Genomic DNA, 23039 nt, shown 5'->3' with positions numbered 1-23039 from the left:
TTCTGGTGATTTAGAGCTGGATGTCTTGCATATTAAGTTGTAATTTTCACCTGAGAATGACTGTGGCCATGCTTTCTGTTTTGGAAGCAAAAATGCTTCCAAAACGGATAGGATGGTCCTCTAAGAAGCAGCAATGTGATGATGCAAGTATTCAGGGGATCACCAAAAGTATTAGGATTCATCTTCTTACAACCATGAATATCCAAGGAAAAGTCCTAGAAATCCAAAGAGTTACATTGTTCTGGAATGGAGGGTTGATCTAAGGGAAATGCTGGACTCTAGAGCAGTCATTCGGGACCCATAGGTGGTTCGCAGGAGATTTTATTAGGTTGGGCAAATATATTTGCAGAAATTCTTCCATAGTCTTTTACCAAATATTTATATCTGCAGTACACCTCTGACCAACAGGCTGCCTGAATGTTCATATTGTTTTTATAATTGTACCTAACATTGAATCTAATATGAAAGGCTAGCATAACTTCTGTTTGTTTTCCTGATGGGAGGACAAAAACAAGAGCCTGATAACTCCTCCAAATGCATATATTTGGTCTCATTCATAAAATCCTATGATTTATTAAACATCTATATCATGGATAAGGCCTATTGTGAATTTGGTCAAGACGGTTTATCACAAAGTGGGTCACCAAAGGTTTGGGAAACACTGCTATGGGAGTCACTAAAATCATTAATAATCATTCTCAGGTAGAAGAAACATCTACACCAAATGCCACGGAACTCTGGCCTGTACTTATTGAGATACCTCACTCTGGACCATAGCATTGGAAGGATGGACAAACTTACTCTCCCAAATGATGTACGAACATCGTTATACCTCGGCCCTGCTGCTAATGTTCAACTATCTTCTTCAAAACATATGTCACGATATTGTCATCGTTGCTTGGACAAAGTTCTGCTGTGCCCCCCTTTAAAGTTTAGCTTGAACATTTGTTCTAAAGTTAAACTTGAACATTTGATGATGATCGCAAAGCAAGTATGTCCCACTCGTTCCTTATACCCCCCCTCCAATCACTCCCCTCTTCTCTCAGTAACTTAACTTATGGAGAGTGCAGGCCTGCCCACCAGCATTTGCCCCTGTCAATCAGCCTGACTGCCCCCCTTTCCTCTCAGCTTACCCCATAGGTTGGTCTCACTCTTTTTCCGTCGCTCTCACATTAGTCCTGTCTGTGTCTCCGGCGTTGACCAGTTACGGACAGCTCTCCTCTGAGTCTCTTATTGCAGTATTAACTGATCACACAAGTGCTGGACTTGACTAAAAGACATCTTGTCTCTTTGTGTCCCAGATTCAAAGGGAGGACACCTGTAAGGATCATTTTTGCCAGGACTTGGGAACAAGTGTCTGGATCTCAGCTTGGAATATCTTCTTTGCACTGGACCTGGTCTAAAGGATTCCATTATAATTGGTGTCCATTTCCTCTAGCCATCTAAAGTTCGTGTACCACTGAGTGGGTTTGAAATTGTGAGGTTGTGTGTTTTAGGGATAAATAGGCAAAGAGCTGCAGTGCTGGACTACTGCAGTGATTCCAGGTTAATTCCTCATTAGCTGGCCCGGTCCTGGCTGTGAACATGGCATCGTTGAGAAGTTTGATTCTTGCAGTGTTGCTGGCGCTGCTCTGCACCTTCCACACCCCTTTGGCTCCAACTGCCAATGCTCAGGATCTGCCACTCCGCTATGAGCAAGGTCTGATGGCTGATCACGACGACAACGACGACGATGATGATGACGACGATGAAGATGACGACGATGATGATGACGACGATGACGACGATGATGATGACGACGACGACGACGACGACGACGATGATGATGATGAGGATGATGACGATGACAATGATGATGACGATGATGACGACGATGATGATGACGATGATGACGATGACGACGATGATGACGATGACGACGACGACGATGATGACGACGATGACAACGACAATGACAATGACCATGACAACGACAACGACCATGACAATGACAACGACAATGACAATGACCACGACAACGACAATGACAACGACCATGGCAACGACAACGACCATGGCAACGACAACGACCATGGCAATGACCATGGCAACGACAACGACCATGGCAACGACCATGGCAACGACAAYGACCATGGCAACGACAACGACCATGGCAACGACCATGGCAATGACAACGACAACGACCATGGCAACGACCATGGCAACGACCATGGCAACGACAACGACAACGACCATGGCAACGACCATGGCAACGACCATGGCAACGACAACGACAACGACCATGGCAACGACAACGACCATGACAATGACCACGGCAACGACAACGACCATGGCAACGACAACGACCATGACAATGACAACGACAACGACCATGACAACGACAACGACCATGACAACGACAACGACAACGACCATGACAATGACAATGACAACGACAACGACAACGACCATGACAATGACGACGATGATGATGATGATGATGATGATGACGACGATGATGATGATGATCATGAAGGTCAGTCACTTTAAATATTAAGTAGTTTACATTTTCTCATATCTCTTCCTGTGTTCACATGTATGCAGATATCTACACCTGAAGCACATTGCAAACTGCGTACTGTTAAAGCATCAGCTGTTTGTTCTAGGCTGTGATTAGCTATTCAAACACAGTACAGATAGAAATGCTACATTCGACAATGTTTTATTTCAAGTGTTAGTTATGGCTGATGCTTTGACATGTAGTTGGCAATGTGTTTAAGGTACAAATGTGTGCACGTACATTACAGGACAATATACGAAAGGGGAGGAGCTAAAACAATATTAGCCACTCCCCTCTCGTTGACATTCTTACAACCTTATCATCTCTTTGTCAGTTCTTATTTTAATGTCTCAGAGCTCATAGGTAATCAAAATCCCTCCTCCACCCCTTTCAAGCTGTCCATTTCCCTTGCTGTCTCTGACACTGTGTTCTTTTCCCTGCTTAACTAGAGTTATGAACACTCTGGGGAAATTGAACTGGCCCATCTGAAGTCCAACTGTCTGAAGTCCTTCGTACAGTACACTAGATATGAACTTGGGGACTGCAGAAGCGTTGATTTGAGAGAGAGAAAGAACAAAAAAACAATTTCACACAAACCAAGTCTGACTTGGAAATCAGTCATTGGGGTCACTAGTTTGAGATCTTTTGATTTGTGTTTCGTTTGAAAGAATGGTTCCTCCACTAGGATCTTCCTTTCTCATTTGTTTTAGATCAGATTGACCTGCATTTGTGTCTTATGTGAACCTACAGAGAAAGAAAGAGAGACAGTGATTTGGGGGGGTGGGTTGCTGAAGAAACAGACAGTGGGAGAATAAAGCGCGAGGGGAGGTGCAGGAGGGACACCACCTAAATTCATTCATTTAAAATTTTAGAATACAAAGATGTGAAGTTTCTCTCTTTCTCCATATCTCTCAATCTCTTTCTTTCTCTGTGGAGCATTTATGCCGCTGTCTGTTAAAGAGCCGTGTGATGCACAGAATTTATTTTTTAAGTCTGGTGTGTGCACTTGTAAAAACACAGATAAGATAATATAATAACTTTCAATGTATCTATGAGCAGTGTAATAATCATACCTCTTTTTATTTTCTAAAACACTAATGTTCTGAACCATTAGATAAAATAATAACTTTTGATGCAGATGTCAGTAGCTTTATATTAATGATGAATATTTGTTTTGAGTTTTATGGAATTTCCTCCTTAGTATTCAATGCTTATTTGGCACTGATGTAATTCAATACAAATATTTGAGTCATTTGTGAAACTAAGCTGAACAGTTGTACAACTCTTCATTTGAATTGAAATGTTACAATAGTGGATTTGCTGAGCATTTTTCAGACCTTTAGGGAGAGAGTGTTTGGGAAAAGAGAGAAATGTCTCTTTCTATAGAGGACGTAAAAGAGCTAAAGCTCCGTCTGATGTCAAAATGTGAAGAGATGAAATGGTTGTCTGCTTTTTTCTCTTCTTGTTTGGCAAAAAAATATTTTGTGATGACTGTGATCATTCATTTGTGGAAAATATGACAATCACCACTATTCATATGTCTTTAACCCTACTTTCATTCATTAAATAAATCAAATGATCATAAAATGCCTAAATTCAAATCTGTTACCAAAGACTTGTATAAATGCATAGAGAGCAATATTACTTTTAATCAGAAGCCTGTAAACATGTCATATTACCTGTTTGAGGACCAGAATGCTGAGCTACAGACATTTGAAACCTGTGAGTATGTTGTGACCACAGCATGTTCTATATGAACTGTGTTATATAAAATGCTTGTCTGGGAGATTGCAATTGTTGGGGGATTTAAGAGTTGGGTACTATTGTAATATGACTGCAACCGTCTTAATTAAAATTAAGAGCCTGACACAGAATTTAACATCTGGGTGAAACATTTTCTTTGGTGATTTAAGGACAAACCCATCTCCAACAAACCACTGCAGTAAAGATAATGTCAACCTCTGAAAATATAAGACAATAAAAACTGAACTGGTAAAAAATTACTTCCAAAGCGTATTTGAGATTGCTGAAAACAAGTGAAATTAAAGCTGCGAGCAGCAATGAACGGGCCCTCGCATCCTCCAGCACGTCGGGGGTGCCGGCGGGACTCCGGCCTGTGCATGTATAAAGTTGCATGAGTTTTTGAGCATCCCAAGTCACTAAACCATCAGCTTCCTTTATCATGGCGAACGATGCGTCGCCACGGCAACAGCGTTCAACGAAAATGCACAATATTCATGATGCATCATCAATGTCTTAAGGCTATCCTTACCAAATTTGAGACTCATCAGGTCACCTGGCTAGGAGGAATAAATAAAAGTATAAAATATGACATTTCCTTTAGCCAGTAGGTGGCGCTATGAGTTATTGAAATTTTTTTAATTGAAGTATGTTCAGGCTTGAAGTAGCATCATGTGTAAGACGTTTTGTGCGGATTGGATAATGTACCTTGCAAAAAGTGACAAAAAGCACAGGGTTTACTGTCTCAGGGTATGTTACAGGATGCAATGTGCACATATGCTGCAAATTTTGTAATTTTAGGACAAACGGTTGAGAAGTTATGCGTATTGATATATAAGCCACGCCCTAAAAGGTTTATTGGTCCATACCTTGTAAACGCAAAGAGATATCAAAACGATTTTGATAACTTTGATTATCAAGATCCATTAATGATCCACAGCAAATGTGGTAGTAATCAAACCCAGCATGTAGGAGGAGTTTGCAAAAATGTGTTTTTCACTAAATTCAAAATGGTGGAAAATCTAAGTAGGCGGAGCTTATGGGTCTGAGAGGCTTTTTTGTAGATCTAGTGGAGTCGGACATGTGTGTCGAATTTCAACTAAATCGGACATACTGGCCGAGGCCGTCGCCGGTCCGACTTGTAGGGGGCGCTAGAGAGACATTTTTTTACACAGAAAGATGCATCCTTTTTCAGATGGCTATTTTCACCAGGCCTGACAAGTGTCCAAAATTTGGTGAGTTTTTGTGCATGGCAAATACCCCCAAAATGTGTCCGTTTACCAAAACATTAGAATTTCAATAGGGTCAAAAAGCAATTGGCAAGGTATTTGTTTTGTAAATTTTTCCCAGTGGTGGAACAAAGTTAATTTTTCCCTCCTTTGCCACTTTGATTAATAGTCCACTAACACTATCTAACAGCTGTATTTACTTTACAAATGAATATCTTACACCAAACCAATCAGTTAATGTCAAATATGATATATTGTTATAAATGTAACTATCCAACAGAAAGTCAAATAGTTAAACGTGCCTCACCACTAAAATGCAGCCTAACCTTAATCCTGGAGCCCCTGCAGACCCTGCAGAATGATAAAGAGGTATACTTTATCATTTATCATAATTTCAATTTTTCATGGCTTTGTCAATCATTTTGTTCCTAAAGACTTAATATCCTTGTTGTTTCTGTTATAATTAGTGCTTTTATAAATACCAATTGGGGGCCTGGTGGGCCCCAGTTAAAAGCATCCAATTGCAGTCTATGCAGTGTTAATAGATAAAATGGTACAGATAGTTTAAGTATGACACACATTTCCTCATGTGCTCAGTTTGATTTTGTTTTACACAATTTTCCAATAACTGTTACTATTCTTACCAGTTAATTGTAAATGTTAGTTAGTTCTGATGGGCAGGTGGTACCTTACATGGTAGCCCTGTCATCAGTGTATGAATGGGTGAATGATGACATGTAGAGTTAGAGAGCTTTGAGTGGTCAGAAGACTAGAAAAGAGAGAAACAAGTACAGTCCACTTACTATTTAAATCAGTTTTTTTTCAGATGACATTAATTCTATAATCTAGAAGAAATAAGTTAACATTTTGTTATGATGGTTGTTTCTTACAGTCAGTAGTCATGTGTTTGTAGAGTGAGAGCTAATGTAATAATATTCCACTATTATAATATACAGTAAAGTTATATGGTCGGGAGTCATTCTGCTGCATAATAAGTACATTGACTTTAATAAATTAAGTACATTTGACAGCTGATAATACTTTCATAATTTTAATTAAATGCCATTTTGAATGCACTACTTTTACTTGTAATTAAATATCTTTACATTGTGCTATAGGTACTTTTACTAAAGTAAAGGATCTGCATACATCTTCCGCCACTGTTGGTTTAAGTTGAACATGAACTTAAATTGAAAATGCATTTCAAATTACAGCTTTAAGTCAAAAATGAAATGAATGAGATGAAGCTAAATGGCCACTGAGCAGAAAATAGAAGCACCTGTAACACAATGCAATGTGATGCAATTACCTTACAGTAGTCACAAAATTGTTAACCGTGAGCCCATAACTATCCTTCCTCCAACTTTCCACCCATCATGTAAAGTTGACACAGCACACAGCTCCAGATATAAACCTGTTCTAGTCTTCAAACTAGATCCTGACACAAGAACCTTTGACAAGGTGTCCTCTTTGCTCGATTGGTAATTCTGTTTTGCACTGAAAGGTGCTTTTTACATTATGTCCACTCTAATGTAATCCAGACCACAATCTACAGCGTCAAAAGTCGGCACAGATGCGCCTCTGTGTTTACACCTCCACCAGGATTAACAACCATGAAAAATGTTGTTCGGACTGTTTGCTGGCAGTGTTCAGTACTCTGTATTCAAAACACTTTCAGTTTGTAATTCACACAGAATTTGGCCTGTAGTTTAAGAGAACTGGGCTATTCTTGATATTTGAAATTATTGTCATACTTCTGAGGAAAATTTGTAAAAAATAAAATAAAACAAAAAAACTTATTTCCCTCAATTTAATCCAGAAATATTACTTTATTCTGACAATTTTTTATTATTTTTTCATCTTTCTCATAGACTTAAAAAGAAACCAGCAGCAAAGAAATATACCACATCACTAAATGTTTACACTATCATAATGGTGTAAATTTTGATAAAGCACTGTTGACAGTTTGATCTTTTCATGTATTTTAGTTTAGAATTCATACATTTACTGTCAATATCATGTGCAGATAATGATGACGATGACGATGACGATGACGATGACGAGGATGGGGCTTATCATAAGGGCTCTGTGTGCTCATATTGTGAATTCTGTGAGGTAGGTCTAAAATTATTTAGAGAAATTTGATGTTGTTATTAAAGCTAAGTCAGAAAACTAGAGACCTTCACAAAATTATGTGATGTGAAATCCTAAATTAAAACTTAACAATGTGTGGTGATGGGAACTAAATCACTAACTGAAGTTAGTTTCATTGCACATTGAAATGGAAGTAGTACATACGTACATCCAATCCTGCCCTCTACACATGTCCTCTCTGTCGTTCCTTTTATATACCATCCTTTCTAACTCTGCCGACTCCAGATTTCTTCCTTACTATATGTGTCTTCTTACAGCACTGTGACAGCTGTGACAAATGTCCCTGTAAAGAGGGAGACAAATCTGAACACTGCGATGACTGCAAGGTGAGAAAATACACATTATGTGACATTTGACTTCTGGTCAGGCCGTGCTCTCTCTAACACCAGACAAAAGGAAACTCTTTGTCAACTTTGTTAGTGGCGTAAGGTTGTGACGAAGGCCCCAGTGCTTGATATTATGACTGGCTCCAGTGCATGCTATTTTGACCGGCTCCAGTGCATGCTATTATGACTAGCAGTGCATGCATTGTTACAAGTTCCAGTGCATGCACTTATTACCAGTTACATTACATTACAGTCATTTAGCAGACACTTTTATCCAAAGCGACTTACAATAAGTGTATTCAACATAGGTATTCAAGAGAACTACGAGTCACCAGAAGTCATAAGTGCATCTCCTTTTTTAAACAAGCATCTAAAAGCATGAACCGCAGCATAAATCAGAGCAAAAGTACAGTGCAGAAACAAACTAATGCGAATACAATAAGTGACAGAAAACACCCGTGACCGGGTCAATCGGCAGCAGAGCGAAGTGGTCGGGCGGCGGTGTAGGACTTGACCATGGCCTGGAGATAGGAAGGAGCTGTTCCTTTCACTGCCCTGTAGGCTAGCACCAGAGTCTTAAACTGGATGCGAGCTCTTACAGGGAGCCAGTGTAGAGAACGGAGAAGGGAAGTTGTGTGGGAGAACTTGGGGCGATTGAACACCAGGCGAGCTGCAGCTTTCTGGACAAGCTCCAGAGGTCTGATGGCCGACACCTGGGCTCCTGCAAGTAGTGAGTTGCAGTAGTCCAGGCGGGAGATGACAAGAGCCTGGATGAGCACCTGCACCATCTCGTCAGTGAGGAAGGGGCGAATCCTCTTGATGTTGTAGAGCAGGAATCTGCAGGAGCGTGTAACCGATGTAATGTTTGCTGCGAATGACAGTTGGTCATCCAGGGTCACACCCAGGTTCCTCGCAGTCCGAGTTGGCGTCACCACGGTATCATCAATGGTGATGGACAGGTCTCGGTGCGGGCAACCCGCATTTCAGTTTTGCAGTTCCAGTTCCAGTGCACTCTATGGTTACTAGTTATGAAAAAACATACACAGAGACACCATCATGCTTACATGTATTTTACCAACAAGAGTTACTTAGGCAATTGTATTGCGAATAGCTCTATCTGAAGCAGGGGTATTCAATTAAAATTCAATGAGGTCCATTTAGAGAGACTTTCCTCATTCAAAGGTTCGGAACATCACAATAATATCTAACTTGCTCATGGTTTAGTCCCATATATATTGAAGTAGCCAACAGTTATATTAACGTCTGCATGTAGTCAACAACTGACTGTCAAATCAAATTGAGAAAGTTCAATTGAATAATATCTCACCAATATTTCTTGTCAGATTTCAAATTGAACTGGATCAATTATAAATAATACATACTCTAATAATAAATAAATGATCTTCTCTTGTTTCAAGTAAAATAACAACTGGATTGAAGAATAATTAGAAAACAGAATGCTTTTGAAAAATGTGCATCTTAAAATAAAGTACTTAATTTTAGAAAAATGAATTGAACTGAATTGTCCCGCAGCTTTAGATTCAGTTCATTCAGGGTGAAGTGATGTCAACCAAAAAAAACATGATATGATCTTTTTTGTGTGTAGGGACTGTATCTGTGGTTGTTGGAACCAGCTCTATTCCTCTCTGTTAACATCATTTGTGGGCAGTGAATTCATATTAGAATTCTGATCATATTGGGCTCTTAGATTGTTTATTATATGTGGGTTTATTTCAGATGTGAGTGGGTACGTTTCCTCAAAAGATTTATGCTTTGACTCGTAGTGTTGGTTCACATTACCGCTTTTATTAATCGCCACGGTCTCTGAACATGTGAGACATACTGGTTTGAAACTGTCCGTGGTGAAGAATTAACATTTAAGAGTTTGTCCATTCTTGGTTAATGGTTCTTGTCTCTCTGACCACATTTCTCTTTTTGGAGAACGTCCCCGTATTATTCTCTGACTACTCGGTCTCCCGCCCGTCTCTCCTGTGTGTGTTTATCTCACTCAAGCCGCGATGCTTATCACAATACACATATTTGACTGGCTGAGTAGCATCATGTGATGTGATTTAATACGCATGTAATTGGTCGGTGTGTTTCCTGGACCGCTGAACGAGTGCCATAAAGGCTAGAAAAGCTAAGGCAGTTAAATAGAAGCGCTCCGTCAAAATGTTATAATTCTCAATTATCTATGGGTTGTAGGTCCAGGGTCCAGATACAACGGTGTCTGGGTCCCTGCTCTAAAGGCTTTCTGCAAGCACTCTGTCCCGAGTCAGACACAAGCATTCACTATCATTACATCTTCAGCCATCATACAAATGCATACTATTTTAATTTCTGTTTTCTGTATTTATTACTTTCTTTCTTGTTCACAGATGTGCAGTTACTGCCATGTGTGTCCTGCTTGCCAAACTCTTTGCCAGCCCGGTGAGTAAATGCAGAGCTGCCACAGTATCACATCAGTAAAGGAAAGTCTTGTTGCTCATTTCAACTGATAAAAAAAGTGGAGAGTTTTCTTTCCCATACAGCATCGGAAGACATTACATTTATTTTGCCGTCGGTTTTATCCAAAGTAACAATAAGTGCGTTCAACCACTGGGATACAACCCCAAAAATTGCGAGAATCACGCAGGGTGTATAAACTTCATCAAATATGACGTACTTCTTCAAGTGCAACATTAAGACATTTAAAGAAAATAAGAGAACGGGATTTATGTTTCCTATTTTATTTTATGGGCCAAGGTGCATTCTGAACAGATGAGTTGTCCGTCTGTGACGGAAGATGTGTCGAGTGTCTGCTTTCCTGATGTCAATGGGGAGCTCGTTCCACCATCGCGGAGGCAGGACAGCAAACAGTTGGAGTAGAAAGCCGGTTAGCAGCAGCAGAGCATAGAGCGTACCGGTGTATTGAATCCGATTCGAACAGCTGCTGGGAGTCGTGCAGGGTGTGGAGACTTATCTAGCGATGTAGTATGTGTAAACTAATCACAGTCTAATTTTGACGCAACATTTTTAATCCTAAAAGGAAGCTCAACTTAAATCAAATTACAATAGTTCGATTTCTACAGCAGTAGTGTTATATGACAAACAATTGTGTTATATTACAAAAATGCAGGCCAACCTTTGATGAAAAAGGTTGGATTTTGCTGTTTGTTGACAGAGGCTCCAGCTCACACTTACTTTGTCTTTTTTCTTCAGGGGGTTTTCTTGATGAAGTGACTGGATCTATCTACAAGTAAGTCATATTTACACTGTTTGAAACCTGTTCAAACATTAATAAACTACAGTCTGTGACCTATTTGTCTCTCTATCCACAGGACTGTAGCTGATGTCTTTGATGATGGCAATGATGACAACTGAGCCCGTATATGTTGCCACCATGTGGCCAAACTAATATGTTTCACCTTCACTTCTGATTTTCATTGTTATTTTTGTCTTTTTCCTTGAGAACATTTAACATGTGCTCACCAATGACTGAATAGAAGTTGTTAAAGGAATAACTAAATATATTTGTGTACTGTTGTGAACTGACAAGTCGTACTGTACTTTTAGGAAACTGAATTATTTGAAGACATATTTGGAATATGTTAAATAAAAAGAGAGGACATTTTCACTAATTGATTTATTGATTTGAGAGTTCTTACTAGACTGAATGAATGAAATGCTGTTTAACAATAAAAGACAGTGAAAGACAATTTTTCTGGAAAAACAGGCAATTTTGTCCAACATAGTAAAAGACAGACTTGAGACTTGAGTAAGACAAGAGTCTTGAATCTGATGACTTGACATCATCAAAATCGACTTAGAGTTTTACATCAATGACATGGACATTCTGGTGGAGCTAGATTACAATTTGAGCTCTACCTTTGGACATAGTTATGCAGCCAGTACTTTCAATACATTGTCCTTGAAGTTGTAACTTCCTTTGTGTTTGTAATAAGAGAACCAAAATCTGATTTCGATTAACAACATCAAGGAATAGAGGAGTAAATTAATGTACTTTAAATACCTGACCTGAAATACAAAACATATAACATACAAATGCATTGGTAATAAATTAAACAAAGTCACATATATGATAGTATTTGTACAGAGGCAAGCTACACAGTTATGCTTCATAATCATCATAATCAGTTACAACGATGTCAGTTGCAAATCTTAAGGCTCTTTCACGCTGGGTGTAATGTTTAAGGAAATTAATTTGCATATATTTTTAAAATCATGAAAATGCTTTGTGAAATGCAACATCTATTTGAATGAATGCAAGGTCAATTTTCTTCTTTTTCCACCAGAAAATGACTTAAGCTCGGCCTACATGGCAACATATAGCAGTGGTTGCAGCAAGAAGCATTCATTTAAACAGAAAAAGGCTGCAGAGTCTTCTTCTGACAGTGGGTCTGGGCTGGTCTCTCCTTTATTCCACTTGCACACAATTTATGAACAGCACAAAATGGCTCATATCTGAGTGGCTCTTCCCAGATCATGGGCAAGAAACTCGTATTCAGATTGGGTCCCTGTCTGATCTTGAAAGCATTGGTGCGATTGTTTTACATTTGCATACTTTCAACTTGTGAGGGACCAGGGTAAACGTAGGAGAGCAGGTAAAGTGGTAATTTAGAAGGGTAACAAAATCAAGCCAAAGTGACAAATCATAATAACTATATAAACTTAACATAATTACTCTAAAGTCCAAGCACAACTTAACTAAACAGATCTTTTAGTACAGTTTAATACAACATAGTGAGTGCTCTTCTGAACAAGAGACACTGCCTCCCCATCTCCTAACTGCATGATATATACAATGCATGCCAGTTCATAGTTGATTGCAGGGGGGAGAAGACATTCCTCCTCCGTGGTGCAGATGTAGGTGTTCCTGAGAACACCCCTCTGGCTGTAGTAGAATGGCACAGTCCAATTGTCCATGCTAATCTACTTAGAATCAGAATCAGAATCGTTTATTGCCAAGGAAGTTTGCACCTACAAGGAATTTGTCATGGTGTGATACAGCATCTCAGTCTTTTGCCAGAAGGATGGTCGGCTACAGGATACTGACATTTCGATAGCACCTCTCAAAACACTGTAAAGTTATATTAAAAACAGAAACATTTACATCACAGAGAATGAAATGAACTAAAATGTCATAAAAAAACAATTTCACTCTCAGAAAGAGTTGGTAGCCGTTTTCTCCTCAGGCAGGTCATGACTGCAAAGGCTCTATCACCTTTGTGAGACAATAAGACATCTGATAGATAACTTGGGGCGAGACCTGTCAGGTCTTTGCCTGTGATCAATAGTTGTAAGGATTACAGATACTAGAACCCAAAAGCACAACTCGGAGACAAGATTCAGGTATAGATTTCTTTACTTGGTAAAGGCAGGGTCAACACTGGGAGGTCAGTCCAAAAGGCAAACAAATCCAACAAGGGGCAGGCAAAAATCCAAAGTCGAGAAAACAGGGTCGGAACAGGCAGATCAGAATAGTACGATATATATAACACTGGAGAGCTTGGCAGAGACACACAAGACAATCTGGCAGGGAACAAGTGCAAGAGAGGGGACCTAAATAGTGAGGGCTAATGAGGGGATGGGCTGCAGGTGAGATGGGTGTAGAGGACCAGGTGAGGGGAATGAGAGATGATCGGGTGTGAATGGTAGGATCTGAAATGACAGGAGAGTTAGTAAAATAAGCAGACAGGATGAAAACAAACTAATATGAAGGGGAAGTCGTGACAATAATATCTTAAGATCAATTCTAAAAGAATCGGTGAAATGTGGTCTGGTTTCCTAGTTCGAGTCAAAATCCTAGCAGCAGAGTTTTGGATGAGCTGGAGAGCAAGGAGTTACAGCAGTCTAATCGACTAGTTATGAATGAGTGGATAATGATTTGCAGATTTTTGGGAGACAGAAATGGTCTAATCCTTGAAATGTTTCTGAGATGATGAAAGTAGGATTGAACCATTTATTGTTGACAGAACGCTGGAAAGAACACCAGCCTGCAGCAAATTTAATTTGAACCCTCTTGACATTATTGTGTATGAAAGTGCTATTCAGATGTATTTACTTAATTGCAGGTGCTGGAAGGCTGTTCTGGATTGTTTCTGCCCACTTTAACACCTGCATAGGTAAAATGTGATGAAGCGACCTAGGGTTCCCCCCTATCCCTCAGAGTCCACCGCTGCACTCCACAATGGAAATTAACTCTCTTGGAATGCTTTTTAGAGCAGTTTCACTAACTCTTTGACACTTTTGCCATGTCATAGGCATACAGGTAACCCAAGCTGTCTTCTTGCCCCTGGATGCAAATGCAGGTACTGTGTCACAGGCAGTGATGGCACTTTGAATTTGTCAGGACCCGGAGACTTGGCAATCTCATGGGCAGGTATGTATCTGAAGTTCTTGTCAGTCCCAAATGCCACACAGCTCCTCAATGTCCAGCTCTGACACATGGACATTGGCTAAGACCATAACATCTGTGTCCAGTGTGTCAGGTAATCTTTTTAAAGCCTTTTGTTTCAACATCCTCTGCAGGGTGTAGCATCCTTATATCCCTTTTTGTGGGTGACGAGTGAAAAGAAGTATGCTCATGGCCCGCTTTGTGTATAATATGTTCTGTTTAATGTATGGTATGTTTACTGTATATTGAATATTGTTCTACTCTTTAGTCTTAAGTCCCGCCCCCAAACACAGACTGGACAATCGTGGCATAGCTTCAGCCAGCTCTGACCCGACACATTCTCAATCCGAACTTGTCAAATACCGATGCTTGGTCAGTGCTCATTGGCATCGGGGATTGACACAATAGGTTCTCCTCTAGCGTTCCTCAAATAAACTATTGTTATGTAGAAAGTCGGACAACTGATTTGGGACTGCTTTCTCAAGGATCTTAGAGCGGAAGGGAAGGTTATAAGTTAACCAACATCAACACCACTGGATCAAGAGTGGGGGTTTTTTACGAAGAGGTTTAATTTCAGCTACTTTGAAGGACTGTGGTACATGGCCTGTTGATTAAAACAGATTACATTAAGGCTGCCAAATAAGGGTACAACTTTTTGCACTGCACCTTAGCGTCAAAATGGTCTGCGGAGGTGGTTCGGGTATCTGATCAGGATGCCTCCGGGAAACCTCCCTTTAAAGGTTTTCCGGGCATGTCCAACTGGTAGGAGGCCCCAAGCGTAGACCCAGAACACGCTGGAGAGATTATATATATCTCTTCCTGGGAACGCCTCTTGGTTTCCCAGGAAGAGCTGGAAAGCTTTGTTGGGGAGTGGGACGTCTGGAATGCCCTCCTAAGTCTGCTGCCCCTGCAGCCCAGAAGCGGAAGAAAATAGGTGGATTGATGACACAATGCAATTATTAAATGTTATTTGATTTGAACTTCTCAACATGGGGGGGAACAAAGAGAGGCCTACATGTAAAAGTAGAAGCCTAAACTGGTTTAAGCCGCGCCAAGCCCATAAGGCGTTAAAATTTCACCTGATTGTGAGATTTGTTGAAACCACAACACTGGTGCTTCATTGGACGAGCCCCACTGGATCCCCAGGGAGTCCCTGTGTGTCTGACGTCACGTTGCCAAAAAGAGATAAAAACAATTTTAGTACCCAAAAAAATCTAAGTCCGTCCTAGTCTCGCTGAACGAGCAACAGACTGTTTTTGTGTTCACAAACACACTTGGATCCTGAAGGAGAAACGGATAACTTGTCCAGTGTACTCCCACTTTAACCTGCAGAAGGAAGATTACTGAATTTCCGCAGTCTTTACAGAAATGGAAGGATAACTTCTACGCCCCGCTTTGTTCCTACTCAAGTCGACACTCGCCATTTCCCCGCTGCCATACGGAGGATCAGCGTGCCACTTAACCTGCCGACAGAGGGTTTTATGGTCCCCGGTCATAGGCTGGAGAAACTCCGCCGAACAATTCCGAAGAACCACACGCCAATTGAAACGAAGCAATCTCAAATAAGCGGCTATTGTCTGGGCAGAGATAGGCCATAGTGTGTTTTTTCTTTAAGTTTAACTGTACTGTTACCGAGTTATTACGTGTTTGATGGACCGCAGAGTACCGTTCAGTGCTGTGTAATATAACTGTTGTGGTTGTTGCTGCTGTGATAGTGCTGTTCCCCACTACTAAGCGTTGCTGTGTTTAGATCAACCACCGCTAGTAAAGTTGGTCAACTATATTTTATTAGTTAAAGGACCAGTGCTGTGGCTGCCGAACCTGAGTTCTCCAGTTGGGCTTCTGCTCAATAAAGTTAAAGTTATGTTCTTTACTGCTGCGGTGAGGATCTGCCTTGCTTTGAGTTCTTTCTTCTTCTTTTCTAAACTAACCCACACACGCATATCACACATACGCCATTACGGTCATTCATACCAACGCGGTGTGTTTAGCGCGGCCTCCATTGTGTGTTGCATTCCCCCCTCTACGCCGCCATGTGGAGCCGTCATGTGGAGTCTCGCGTGACGAGACCACTTTACGTGACTACGTCCGCCATCTTGCTCTCTTTTCTCTCTCCTCTCCCTCCTACACACACACACTCCTCCCACCATGTTGTTTGTTGCTTTTAGGTAGTATGCTTGTAATTTTATAATAGTTGTTTGTTGATTTGTATTATGGATATTTAATCAGTATTATGTAAATAAAATCTGTTATATTTTAAGAAACGGTTTTCTGTGATTATTTTGTGCATATGTGTTGTAGTCATTGCTGGTTGTTATAGCCAGTGCTCGCATTCAAACCTTCAGTTTACTCAATATATATGGAATAGTTCCTTAACTACTAAAATTTTGATTCAACACCCCTTTTGAGACTTAATCAACAGTTTAGTTATTGGTCCCTGATCCCAGAGTGGTTACCCCTTTATTATTAATGTATGTTAATAATCCTATCAACTGAATTAATGTAGCATCGAGGTGAATTAGTGCCACGTGCCCATTTAAAGAGGTTAAAGACACATGAGAGGAAGGAAGAGCAAATGGTGCCTACATGTGTGTTGACTCAGCAGAGATGTGGTTTCTTAGATTGCCTCTAAAATAATGATATGCTATTAACACGAAAATGAACCATTGCAAAAATGGTTGGTGAAATATAATTTAGACCATATTTCATCGGGATTTAGACTAAATGTGAACGTTCAATCAACGTCTCCAAGTTGTCGTGAAAGAACATGGAAAAATGCTCACTGGGAGCCACGGCGTTACACGCGGCGATACACACTGCACAGCAGGTGGCAGTATATACCTTTCACGTGGATTTATAAACTACCAAAGAAGAAGACGAGGAAGCAACCTTCCGCTTTAACCTCAGGTTACAAAACGAAAGCTTTGCGTCCAAAACACTCCGAACAGCCGCGGCTTAAACTTCTATTGCGTCGCTGCGAATGGGGCCTGACAAGTTCTGCAGTCTGGACAGTTCCGATCCATTTTGGGTAAGTTTATTTTCACGACCTGTATTTCTTTTCCTTCATATTACAACTCTGTCCAGTTCTTATTAGCTACCCGGCACATGCTAATATACCCCACTCAACCCTGTTGGTTATTCACCTGCCGATGCCAAATAACACTACAACGCAGCTATTCTATGTAACGGTAACCTGGTTGAATAACCGGCTTAAGCACGAGCCGCCGGTGTCTCCATGTTTAACGTTAATACCGAGCACGCACAGCAGCGTGTTGTCTCCAAGTCTATATCCAAATGTTTCAGAACGCACTGTCGACCTCACCGGGACACTTGTAGCCTACGTCTTCTGTCATGGAGCTCACATCATGTCGTTGTTGGAGAAAAGCAGAAAGGGTTTGAGGCCGGTGTGCATCAGGAGTCCCAGCGTGGTAAGGTTCTCAAACTACCCGCTGTTACGTCCCGACAGCTTCTCAAACTATACCCGCTGTCCGCCGTACCGGTGTGTTCACCGAACAGCAGCAGTCGTGTGCTTCTGTCGTCACACATTCAACATTATCGACGATTTTCAAGCCGCATCTTAAATGTGCTGCGGCGAATATCATTGTAAGTGAGCACTACATAACAGACACTTACGAAAAAGAGAAATATATATATATATATATATATATATATATATATCCCATTGTTCGCATTACGTTCGTAAAAAGTAACTCTAGGCACCGGAGCGCACTCTGGCACGAACGTGAGTTACGAATGTAACTGGTTCTGTGATTTCCTGGAGGCAGTACACAAATGGGATATGTCTCTGTGCTGTCCAGATGTTATTTTAAAGTATTGTGCGTGACGTGGCGACTCCGGGGCTATCAGGGTACCAGCGTCTCCCAGCTATAGATACCAAGTGGTAGCCTACACCCAGCCTCTCAGAATCCTCTCGCCCCCAAAAAAAGGTTCAGAGTCACCAGCATGACTGGCAGTCATTCCGGAATTCAGAGACCTGAATTGGCAGCAAACAAAGTGGGTGACTCATGTGGAGAGCCTCTGTTTAGACAGCGCACATCCCCTGTTTTTCCCACTGTAGCAGACAAATGACTGCTCTGGATCTGAGGACCTTCAGATACCAGTCACACCCTTGCCACCGCTGGGGTTGGCATAGTGGAGGTTGGTCATCCCTGGGCTGAAGCCAACTGCCTGCAGCAACCTGGCTGTGTTGCCAGGGCTGTGGTGCAGGATTGAGGTGCTCCCATGCACCAACGATTCCTGGAGCGCTGAACTGGGGCTCCCATGCCTATACCCCGATGACCTCAGGCTTCTGAAGCCTGGCTATATAGCTTCCTGCGCTCTAATGCCCTCTCAGCCTCTGGCCCGGCACACCAGGGAGCTTTCGTAGGGTTTGCCTGTGAATGTCAGACAGTCACTAATGCAAACAACACCTGACGTCGAGTCACGACGAGGGTGGACATCAATCGACATAGTTCTCTGGTCATCAACCCGAAGGCATGAAGTGCCACATTGTTTGTGTCAGCCAATCTGCCACTTCACGCTTTGGCTACTCCATTGCTGATTGGGCGAGGAGGAGAACAGAGAGGGTGTTTCCAATATGAGCCATACAAGTCATAGTATCATAAGCCAAACAACACATAATGTGCTTACCTCCCTTAGACCTGCAAAATATAGAACCGAAACACAGATCTAATGGAGCGATGAAGCTGCGGTAAACGCCAGACTAACGGCAAGAAGATCAAAGAGGCCGGTGTAGGCTACCGCCTGGTGGTTATAACTGGAACAGGCAGGTAGCCTACACGTCATGCACGGGACTTTGTTTGCATAAGATCGTGACCTTGATCACTTTGACTGCCACTGGCAGTCGTGAAGGAATGAAACAGTTTTTCAGCCTAACTTTATGGAAACAGATCAGCTAACAGCCTACTGTCAATCGTTTGAATGCCATTTGAACTCTAGCACACAAGCTCTATGGGCCCAGTGATGCGAAAGATTGCCGGAATTTAATTTTATACTTTGAAGTCAAACTTGTCTTGCTTCATGTGCCACTAAGCAACATTTATATGAATGAACGGGGCCCCGAACTCCACCGCTGTATCCAGTTCTCTTCATACATCCATGGTCTGTGGACCCCAGGAAGACTAACTGTGCTTTAGAGCACAGCTATTGCGGATCCATTACTAAACTAAACTGAAATGCAACCCTCTTGGCTCTCGTCTTTGAACATTTTCAAAGCTCTTTGTTTTGGTTTTACAACAGCATGGCCCTACACTTCCTGTGTCACCAGTTTTTATAAGCGGGTAAAATGATGTTGTGTATCTGTCGGTGTTTGGCTGTTACTCTGCTCCTAGTGGCCAAAATAGAACATTGCAGTTCTGAAAGGGAACTTCAGATCAAACAGAAAAGCCTTGTTTCTGTATCCTATTCTGGATGAAAAGTTCATGTGTAGTAATCGGTAGACTTTTTTTTTTTTTTTTTTTTTTTTTTTTTTTGTACCTGAAACTACATGTGAAATTAATGTCAGCGAGCAATGAGGACATTTTCCAGCTGGTGTTCAGTTAATCAGGCAGTTTAAGTAAGACATTTTCTTTCTTCTTTCCTCTACCAGGATTGGAACCGTACCTGGTACACTGCCAACCCAGACTTCACCCAGTGCTTCCAGAACACTGTCCTAGTGTGGCTGCCATGCCTTTACCTCTGGATATGTGCCCCCATCTACCTCATCTACCTCCGTAGCCACGATCATGGCTACATATGTATGAGTCACATTAACAAAGCTAAAACTGTGAGTGATGTGATTATTTTGGGAGGTATTTTTTCCAATTGTGAGAATGTCATTTGTTTTATTATTCCTGCTCTCCATGCCAATCTGCCCTCTCTGTGTTATCTTATTTGTAATTGGAGCAGAGCAAAAGCTCAAGCACTAATAAATATGTCATACATGAGATGTGTGTGTATAAAGCTCAGCTTATAATAGAAAAGTGGTTTGTCTGGTGTTGTCTGACCATGTCGGCAATGGAAAGTGTTTGTAGTTGTACTGAACGGCCACACTGGAAGAGTGAAAAGTGTGACAAATGCATGATTGAGGACGCACAAAACAAAAAGCTTTTTGAAGTCTGAAATCATAGAGTTGAACTTGTCAAAGTAAATGTTCCTTATTGCATTTAATATTTTGCATTGTAGGAGGAAGTGCATTTCTGTCCTAGCTTTGCCATTTGAACGGTGACCACACATTCAGTTTGATTTTGGGTGTCATGATTTTTTTTTTGCATCTTCCTATTTCGATTGCCAGGTTGTGGTCACTCTCTCTCATGAGACAGCTCTAGTTCTGTCTCATGTCTGTGTATAGAAACATTGCTGAATAAGGGCTCCAGTATACTCCGAATAATTACATAATTTATCACATAATCGCATACTATAATCACTAACATAATGCAAACATGACTTTTTCTTAGTGTCTAACCTTGCTAAGTGGGAAAAGAGCACTCACTCTAACAATAATACATCATTAGTATAATGTTAGTAAAAGCCACAGGTTTTCCATCAAACAGAAAGCTGTAAGTTGTTCTTCTTTCCACAGGCTGTTGGCCTTCTACTGTGGATCATCTGCTGGTCAGATGTTTTCTTTTCTTTCTGGGAAAGAAGTTATGGCAGCACTGTCCCTGCACCCGTCCACCTAGTCAGTCCTACCTTACTGGGCTTTACCATGGTGAGAGTTTTTCTTTGTCATTTATATAGAAAGGGTTCACCCGATATTTGAAGTAGAGCAAATATTTGTTTGGATTTATCACAATATTGATGTTTTGGATCTTAGATGTTTTTAGTGTAGTTTTTGTTTTTTAAGTAAATCTTTTTTTACGTGGTTATATATTCTGGAATATTTCAGTTCAGATGTTATTTTGTTTTAGTTTACATTTTTTTTTGTATTGTTGTGAAGATTAAATGTGTTAAAGAAAAATTCAAACTGCATGTTTTCTATATAAGTATAGTTTATTTGCACAAATTAAAGAGCAGTACATGGTTCTGGTGTGTAGCTCAAAACAAATGCATCATACACTCAAACAGGGAATTATAGGCTACAGTTCTCTTTGTCTGCACCTTAACAATGCAAAAGGCTTTGAAGCTAAGTTTTGACCAACCATAGAAATTCTGTTGATTGCAGTGGGACAGTAGGACTGTTTAAAAGGTTACAGTTCACTTATCCAGTCCAGATCTATAGCGGCAGATCAGATCAAATCAAATGATCCAGACATCCTTTTCTATGAGTTGCTCAGATACCAGTATCAGAAATGCCAGTGTTAGCAGGGAGGCTAACGTTAGCCAGTCATGACTGTCCAGATAATAAAAGAAAGTTCTATGGCATTCATTCTCTGTATGCATGCAGGCCATAAAACAAGTACTACTAAGTCAATAGTGTACAGCTTTTTGAAAAAAATAATATATTTATAGATTTGAACTCTCTGGTTTGGGATCAGTAATCTGTATCGACAGATACCAAAGTTCATGTATTGTAATCAGTATTCAGTGTCGGGAAGGAAAAGATGTTATCAGAAAATTTCTACTCCTTTGTAGCTCAGTAATCCATTTCCTCCAATGGAATTCCAGAGCGTTCCAAGGCCTGATGGGATATGTAGTCCATCCAGTGTGTGTAAGAGAAGGTTGCAGCCTTTTAGCAAAAAGAAAGGGAACCATTAAACACATTTTGAGCTTGAGAAGAATGTGGTAGAGCTGCAAAAGTAAAAGATTTTTTGTTTGTTTCAAGTAAGATTTGTATGGTGTTTGAATGCGTTTGTGCTCCAGTTGCTGGCCACCCTGTTAATCCAGTACGAACGGATGAAAGGGGTTCAGTCGTCTGGAGTGATGCTGATCTACTGGCTGCTGGCACTGCTGTGTGCCACAGTCACCTTCAGGTCCAAGATCTTCCAGGCCCTGGACCAGGTCAGTCTTGAACGAGCAGGGCTGAACTACATTTGGATTAATAGAGTTAATAATAAACCTATAGATATGTAACTGGTTTGGTGTGGCACATGTAATTAGTAAGTAGTAAAAGACCGTAAAAAACGGTTACCTTCAGGGGAGACATTGATTAAAGCAAACATACCTCAAAAAATATCACGCACGGGTTAAACACGTTTTTGTTTTTTATTTTAGCCGTCGACGGTGTGTGTGTGGAGGTTCACCACCTTCTATATCTACTATGCTCTGCTGCTGGTTTCTCTGTTCCTGTCCTGCCTGACGGACCAGCTGCCTCTCTTCTCCGAAGCCATCAAAGACTCGGTGAGACTACATCAAGCTGTAAATCTGTCTCCTGTCTGTCACTCTATCGCTCATATATATCGAAGAGTAGAGGCTTCCGAAGTCCGACACAATTGGCCCCCCTCAGACAAAATCAAAAGTCCTCCTAAACCTTTTTTTTTTCTATGATCTCTAAGCAGATTGATGGACTTTTGTTCGGAGTTAATGATATTCTCGGTAAATGTAAGTCAAACTGAATCTAAAAATATGTGTTTTGTGTCTGAGTTATAAGATTTGATGACTCTGAGAAAAAGTGTTATTTACAATCTGGGTCCATATTGGTGAGCGGGATTTAGATGTTAATAAAAACCTCATTCTGTGATCAATAAATCGGCTTTTGAAAAAATGTTTTGGTAATA

General features: G+C 40.8%; 2 protein-coding genes across 2 annotated transcripts in view; both read left to right on the top strand.

Annotated features, from left to right (window-relative positions):
- Positions 1 to 1168: 1168 nt before the first annotated feature.
- Positions 1169 to 11612, top strand: LOC116396482 (fibrinogen-binding protein). Its single transcript, XM_031871108.1, has 7 exons — positions 1169 to 2038; positions 2216 to 2515; positions 7535 to 7623; positions 7920 to 7988; positions 10367 to 10418; positions 11190 to 11226; positions 11309 to 11612. The coding sequence occupies exons 1-7, from the start codon at positions 1585 to 1587 to the stop codon at positions 11349 to 11351; spliced, it is 1044 nt and encodes a 347-aa protein (XP_031726968.1). The 5' UTR covers positions 1169 to 1584; the 3' UTR covers positions 11352 to 11612.
- A 5630-nt stretch (positions 11613 to 17242) lies between these two features.
- Positions 17243 to 23039, top strand: part of abcc1 (ATP binding cassette subfamily C member 1 (ABCC1 blood group)) — a 30937-nt gene continuing 25140 nt past the window's right edge. The window contains exons 1-5 of the mRNA XM_031871072.1: positions 17243 to 17413; positions 19994 to 20170; positions 20966 to 21094; positions 22186 to 22323; positions 22537 to 22662. Of these exons, the coding sequence (XP_031726932.1) occupies positions 17366 to 17413; positions 19994 to 20170; positions 20966 to 21094; positions 22186 to 22323; positions 22537 to 22662 (618 nt within the window). The 5' untranslated portion in view covers positions 17243 to 17365. The remainder of the gene's footprint in view (positions 17414 to 19993; positions 20171 to 20965; positions 21095 to 22185; positions 22324 to 22536; positions 22663 to 23039) is intronic.

This window comes from Anarrhichthys ocellatus, unplaced genomic scaffold (assembly GCF_004355925.1).
Source record: "Anarrhichthys ocellatus isolate YVR2014 unplaced genomic scaffold, GSC_Weel_1.0 scaffold56, whole genome shotgun sequence".
Lineage (NCBI taxonomy): Eukaryota > Metazoa > Chordata > Actinopteri > Perciformes > Anarhichadidae > Anarrhichthys > Anarrhichthys ocellatus.
Note: the sequence above shows the minus strand (reverse complement) of the source record. Positions and strands in the feature narration are given on the sequence as shown.